The 7918-nt window shown below is 39.4% G+C and overlaps 1 protein-coding gene across 1 annotated transcript in view; it reads right to left on the bottom strand.

Moving 5' to 3' along the window:
- Positions 1-3244: 3244 nt before the first annotated feature.
- Positions 3245-7918, bottom strand: part of LOC106811067 — a 58551-nt gene continuing 53877 nt past the window's right edge. Inside the window, exons 23-26 of the mRNA XM_014814596.1 lie at positions 6757-6933; positions 5673-5850; positions 5122-5319; positions 3245-5000 (exon numbers count right to left, since the gene is read on the bottom strand). Coding sequence (XP_014670082.1) covers positions 4873-5000; positions 5122-5319; positions 5673-5850; positions 6757-6933 — 681 coding nt within the window. The 3' untranslated portion in view covers positions 3245-4872. The remainder of the gene's footprint in view (positions 5001-5121; positions 5320-5672; positions 5851-6756; positions 6934-7918) is intronic.

Here is a 7918-nt window from a genome sequence, read left to right as displayed (position 1 = left end):
AGACGGCGCATTCCATGCTGTTAGAGTCCCCACTATAAAAATATCAAACAGCTGGTGGGCGTAGGCTGTGATTGAAAAGACACAGTGTTCAATCCTCGGCAAGCTCGGCCATCATGGCCGCATCACGGTCCTAAGGGCTATGTTGTAGAAGGGTGACAGGTGTTTAGAAGGGGTTTATTTAATGTGATTCATAGCGTAAGTTTTTTTTTAAAAGAGGTGACAGTGCATTAAGAATGGGGTTATTAAATTAATCCAGGTATGTTTTGTTGTGTATGCAATTCCGATAAAATGTTCCGTAAAATGCCTTGCATTTCTCTGATAAAATGTCCTTGAAAAGTCCTTTTTCAGTTCCTCCTGTATATGAACCATGCCAAAAACCAATGGCATAGATCGAGCAAAGTGGCCTACAAGCGGTAGAGCTAACCAATATATTATGTTATATTAGTGAAGATTATGTTTTATTTGGTAATATCCAGGTGGTAAAATAATGGGTACGGGAACAGAATCAATATGACATGCTTCATATGCGGCCAATAGGCAGACGATCGTTCTTAAAATAAAAAACGCCATCTGTTTGCAACTGTGTATCGTTTGCTACGAAAATATAACTACATCAAACAGTTCCGTTAACTTTATAAAGGTAACTTTATTCACGCAGACAGCCATAATAACAGATATAGATACGTCGCCACTAATTTCCCCACTTATATCAGCCAGTGCTTAATTGCCTTAGAACACCTCGCCGAACTCGTACATGTATCATATAGTTTCTGGTGTGACGCGGCAGTTAATTTATACAATTATGTCACGCCACGCCGATTACAACATTTATTGGTCTGAACGCCGATAAAACAACAACAACACACATTGACGATTCACGAAAACATTTCTGATTTGAACCACAAATACTATTAGGCCAATTATTAGGTACACGTGTGATTTTTGGTAGGCGTTTTTCTCGGTTACAAATTCAAATTAATACATACTTACAAACACCATGATTTATAAAAAAAAAATACCCGTGGAATTACTGTAATTATTGCTGCAAATGCATCGACGTAGCCCAATGTTTGGTCAGTTTCCCTAGGAAAGCAAATGCCACTGACGAGTGGCATGTACGCGACTATGGCAATTAGTCAGCCTTCGCCCAAACTACAAAGCGTCAGTTATATTATTACACTAAGCGCATCGAATTTTTTTACAATAATATCCCATGATATTTCTTTCCAAATTTTTCTAACCAAGTAATAAGCAGTCATTACCTTGATTATATAAATATATATATATGTATATATATATATATTATACCTGATATTATATAAATATATATATATGTATATTATATATATATTTATGTTATATATATATATATATATATATTATATATATATATATCACAGACGTATAAAAATAACACTACTAGTAACTATATTGCAATATGCGGATGACATTTACATGGTTTATTTCATGGTCCATACCATACGTATGTGAATGTTCTCCCAAAAATCTCTACACACATGACAGTTCAAACGTTACCAATGTGACACGACGGTTAAAAATTTCTAAGAAACAAAAATAACCGGTTCATTCGTCAGTGACCTACGGACCATAAGTGCATATACGTACGTGTGCCTAAAATTTTACGACAAATAGCATTCACATGGTCTGTTTCCCCTTTGAAGTATAGACAATACCTTGAACGAATATATATGTATAAAACTCCACCCTTGTCAGCGCAACATAACAAATGTCCTCGTGCACAACAGCAAATAAACATACATACACACGCACGCACGCACGCACGCACGCACGCACGCACGCACGCACACACACACACACACACACACACACACACACACACACACATACATGTACATATACACCTACATACATGCACACAACAACATCAATATAATAACCGATTATAATGATGTCAATTTTCGAATGTGGCACAGAAAAGCCCTGCTGCAGGCATTTGGCAAAACACAAGTATTTTAGCCAACAAAAATCTCCAAATATCTAAAAGTAGTTTACTCTGTGAGAAATTTAATGTTTCCGAACGTTTAACACATCCGTAAACATAAAATCTTGAACCTATAAAACCAATTTTAGTGTATAACTTTACATCATTTACTCTGCATTACTTATGCATCTAAAATGAAATCACAACAAATGTAAAACTACAGCTGAATCGACGCATGGGGGAGGGCTACAACCCGTAGAAACGCATTAACACGATAGACAATACAATCGTGCTTAGCCCCCTAATCAGTTTCTTGTGGCAGTAGCCAAGAAAAGAACTTTCAGTTTGCAGCACCGCGAGAAAAACACCATGCAGAACACTTATATTTAATAAATACATATACATAACGAACTCATGCCTGTAATAACCACAAATAAACGCATCAATTTTTTCCTTAATCATGGTCATTTTTCATTATCAACTAATTAGCACATTTTATGTTCAAAACACACACAACCTATGCGGAACACTAAATCACATAAAAGTAGATTTGATTAAAAATGCACCTTGAAACAACATCACGGCTAATGCGATGCTCTGCACATCATGATCACTGATACAAGAAACCACATTTACTGAAATGTCCAGCTATGAACTTGCAGTAGCCATAGTACGCGTACCTACGAAACGTCTGGCTCACTGAAAAATTCCATTGGTCAATACCATAAATTGGCCATTTTAGCTTCCTCTGAAAAAGCCGTTGCCTACGCAGCAGATGCATTGCTCTAAACAGCCAACAGCATCAAACATTAGCATTTCCTGCCTTGCCCAGCCTCTCTGCGGGAAGTGAAGCCAACTTCCATCACTTCAAGATACCAGTGTTCTTAATTAAGTGGCAAGTTGTAATTCTGGTAGTACCCTGTATTTACTGGTCGGTGGGGTACGTCCCCCTAAGGTGGATATTGATTGGTCAGGGTATAGCTAGTTTATTGACTATACTTGACTGGTTTCTCGCAACTATGAAACCATAAATATTTCAACAAAATGACATCACAGGAAATGTATTCGGTGATGAACAGCAACGCATATGTAATAAAACCAATATTGTGTTGTGTACGTTTCACACACACACACACGCACGTACGCGCATACGCACAGGCACACACGCGCGCACACACATACACTAACACACACACACACACACACACACGCACGCACGCACGCACGCACGCACGCACGCACACACACACACACACACACACACACAGACGCACTCACGCACGCACGCACGCACACACACACACACACACACACGTACAGAGATAGATCATATGTACGGTACAGCAATATGTTACAACAACATTGCTCATTCGCTAGCTATATGAGAACACTTACTTTTGATTTGGTAGTATCACACACTGGCATCAATTTTTTATAAAACCAGTAATACCTATGCTTACAGAGGACCTGGCGAAGTTGGGGATAGAAGTATTTACTGGCCATGTGGTAATCACTAAATATTACTAAGGCGTGCTTCACAAAATTTGGAAGTTGTAAATTATTTTAAAATGATGGATGCGAGTTGGTCAGCAAAAACCGCTGCAAAATCCCAACACACAATTCATATGGCACAACCATATTATTATCACCGTTTTAGAATCTTGATACCCAGAAATTGAACAGAATGTCACCAGTATCGACATGTTTAAAAATCATGCAAAACTGCACATAAGTGGTATCACGTAAGGTAAAGGCAGATTAAATAACCTTGCCTGGCTGTCTCCCGAAGATAAGGACATATTAGTGACAATTATTCAGCTATAGAAAAGCAAGCTATTGTTGATATAAACTACCATGTTGTTACATTTGAGTTACACATACGTGGTACTTCTTTAATGCAGCAAAAGCATTTACACAATACTCAGTAGAGATTGCAGCGCACCATTTCGTGTATATGATTAACCACACTCTGGACCTCACTACGGTGATATTTCAATTCAGCCATTGTCATTAACGTTACAGGAAATTTTCCCCCAAAACATGTCAATACATGATATTTAAAATCCAAGTTTGAATATTCCCTCTTACTGATAGGTAGATTCAACAAATCTGTTATCGGTAGTCTGTAATGGGAGACCCCCTCATTCCACCATTTCACTATTCAACTTCAATAATATTGTACACGTTTATATGAAATAACATTTCAAAGTAGAAAATATGTGGTCGGGATACATTGGATTGCAAACGTTTATTAAAAGATCTTTGTGAGGTTCCCTTCAATCCCATTTTCAAGAGTTCCCAAATGCGTGTTAAAATTCCAACAATCACGAGCCACCAATTTTCCCCCAAAACGACAAGTTGGTACTGGTTATTACACGGACACCACCACGCACGCGCATGCCAGGTTTAGTACAATATACTCGATAACAGCAAGTGTATATAAAATTAGATACATATCGGGTAGTGTCTTCAGAATCTATTATTAACAGAAGGACCTATTATTTGGTTGCTGCGATGATTCTGCAATATCACAGTCAATAACGTGTAGATCTTCATCATCGCGCATTCTAACAGATGCACTTTATTTGAATCAAGTCTCTTCTCATCTAACTAATCGTCTCCGAGTAAATATATACTCTGTCCTCATCAGTGAAGACTTGATACTTCAGGTTTCAATCTTGTCCCCCACCACCAAGAAGTGAAGTGGCGTGCAGAACAAACATAGCTACTACATATATGTATGAACATAGGCAAACTATCATGAACATACCAATACAGTAGTATTAAAAAGATATGTTCAGGAATGTTCATGATACTATGTATAATATATATATATATATAGAGTGAGACAGAGAGATTCATGGGGTATGCTACAACCCCGCACAAGACACTACTTACACTGACTTTTACTACAAGATAGCGCAGACTGTACATCGTTGCACGTTAGCTACCGGTATACCTGCTCCCACTGTGACAGGCGTTAGCGTTCTCCCTGTCCCGTGAATGTCTCCCTCGCCATGTACCGAAGCTGTGGTCACTGAAAACAAATAAAACACATTTTCAAAAGCGCATCAGACACATGCAATCAAGCACTGCTAATGCCCACAAGCACTGTGTACACAGATATAATTTGATATCATAGCTTGTATTTTGCACACCTGAATCTCGTACAAACGTGGCAGCCTCCACGTTGAATACATTCATCTTCTCCTGTAGCTCGAAATGCACAGGTTTATAGCCTGCTAGGTGTTTCCTTGGCAACGCTGGTTGTGAGTACTGAGCCACCTGGTAAATGACCTCGGCCATTCGAGCCTCAAAGTCAGCATGAATGCCGCTTCCACCGTGGCCACCAAGACCTAGCGAAATTCAAATTAGGCTTTACTTTACAATACTTCAAAGAATAAATGATGAACTTCAAAAGAATGATGAACTTCACTATGAACCATATTCATACACACTAGTGGCAGAATCTCTCTGCACTAAACTAATTCGACTTTTGTCATCTTACAAACAATTATTCTGTCTATTCCACATCATCCTGCTTTCATACCCACTTATACCACAAAGGGCATAAGCCTGTGTGGCATGGCTACAAGTAATCAGTCACCTTTTCTGGGGTTGGGTCCCCCCACCAAAAAAACTGTGATTCGACAGGCATTAGTGTACAATACCTTACTAGTAATATATTACGAGCGTAAAGGTGGCTTACCGAATAGGTCTATGTATAGGAGATGGGGAAAGACAAGTGCTAGACCGTTAGGAGGCGGCCACTGTGTTTTCTTGAACATGACCGGGATCGTGGGCTTACGAAGCACGTCAGCAAGGTTCGCTTCCTTGATGCACATGTATGAGCTCACATACTTAGGAGTGATACAACACACTACCATCTGTAACGAATGCGACACAGCGAAATCATTATGTGCAGTTCATGCACTATACCACGGGTGAGTAATGAGATATAATTTAATTTTAATTTTAATTTTTTTAAGCAATTTTAATTTTTAATAATTTAAGTTTAATTTGTCATTATACACCCGTGATTATCACAGACGATGTAAAGAAGGGGTGTCCCTTTCCCCCGGGCGTAGATGGAGGGTGCCGTCACGTGGCAGCACTAGTCACTTTGTACGCTTCAAAGTCCACATCTTCCACAGAAATATTCCACTCATACTTCCGTGCTAGAAATGGCCTTATTTCCCTAACCCTAACCCTAATCCTAATCCTAACCCTAACCCTGATCCTAATCCTAACACAAGGGCAGCCACATCACGTGACCCTCCATCTACGCCCGGAGGAAAGTGATCCGTAAAGAAGAACCCACCAAGTGGATGGGACTGTGCAGTGTGCAAGTAACAAAATACGGTAATGGTCTTTATTTAAATTCTATATAAAAGTTATTATCGTTAATGGATTCCTTCCCATTACTAGTATTATTATTGAATAGTCGCTCCTATTTATTAAATTATATAATTGCATTCTTTCATTACATGTTTGAAAATAACATTTGAGTTGGTGAGAGTTCATTCATGCACTAGTTACAAACCAGTAGCACAAACATAAAATTGTTTTTTTTCTCACATAATCCTATATTTATGTTCTACGAATATATGCTCTGTGCACATAATTGAATGTAACATGTAACTTAAGTGATAATGGGCATCAGTTATTAAAAAAATACAGTAAAACCTGTGTTAGTGGTCACCTCCATAGAATGGAAATTTTTTTGACGATTTTCCTGCATGACCTTTAATTAGATACAGATTTGATTGAATAGGTTTTAATCTCTTATGTACTTTTGCATCGCGGATAGCCAACTCTATCTTGCTGTACAAGTAGTCTCCACCTCCCATCTGACCGAGGTCCATCCAGCAGGTGAAACCAGCCTGCTCCAGACGCGTGCGCAGCACCTTCACCTGGTCCTGCACGTCCCAGGAGTAGCTGAGAAACACCTGAGCTGGCTGCACGTCCGCCTCTGTAACACAGCCGTGGGGGGCAGAAACATCAACGAATGGTCGTAAAAAATGTGTATGGGAGCAACACGATAAAACAGGAACATGCTGCGAGCATAAGTGACATAATAGACACGAGATTTACGCGTATAGAAGTAAAAACGAAAATAACCAGTGCAAAAGTAACATAATATAGCAAGAGTAGATAATAACAATCTTGTTATCATCTTGTTATTATCTACTCTTGATCATAGACAGTCTTATAATGGATGGATAATCTCCCCGTAGTTAGATGTAGGATTACACACGGTATACTTTGTCGTAAAACTACACGCATTGTACATCTACAACATTGTCACAATCGAGGAGAGTGACAGTATAGGAGAGTGATAGTGGGAGAATGACGAGGAGAGCGACAGTATAGGAGAGTGATAGTGGGAGAATGACATTGGGAGAGTGCCAGGGTGGAAATTACAGTTGGAAATGACAACGAAAGAGTGACAGTGGTGTGTAGGGTGACGGGTGCAGAGTAATATAATTCCATAGAAATGTAGAAATAGAAAATATATTACTAAGGGATTAATATAAGGATTCTATAAGGATTGGTTTGAACGCATGGAATTAGTGAGGCAGCTTGCGAACACACGGCACTCCACGAGTATGCATAAATGCTAATACAGGCAACCATGAACATGCAAATGTTCATAACCTTAAACACATGTATTCTTATGTTAATTACACAACGAATGCGTGCAAATAAATGTATACTCATGGTCACGCAAGCATTATGCCGTACACTCGGTCGGGGGTGGCACATCAGCCAGCACAACACGGGGATATGCACACACACGCCACAGTGACAACAGCACAACGCGACAGGTTCACGCAAAAGGCTTTTAAATTACGGCAAATAACTCGTAAACTTACCCCAGGGAGAGAGAGAGAGAGAGAGAGAGCGAGAGCGAGAGCGAGAGAGAGAGAGAGAGAGAGAGAGCGAGAGAGAGAG

Source organism: Priapulus caudatus, unplaced genomic scaffold (assembly GCF_000485595.1).
Source record: "Priapulus caudatus unplaced genomic scaffold, Priapulus_caudatus-5.0.1 Scaffold18, whole genome shotgun sequence".
NCBI lineage: Eukaryota > Metazoa > Priapulida > Priapulimorpha > Priapulimorphida > Priapulidae > Priapulus > Priapulus caudatus.
The sequence above is the reverse complement of the archived record's forward strand: the minus strand, read 5'-3'. Positions and strand labels throughout refer to the sequence as shown.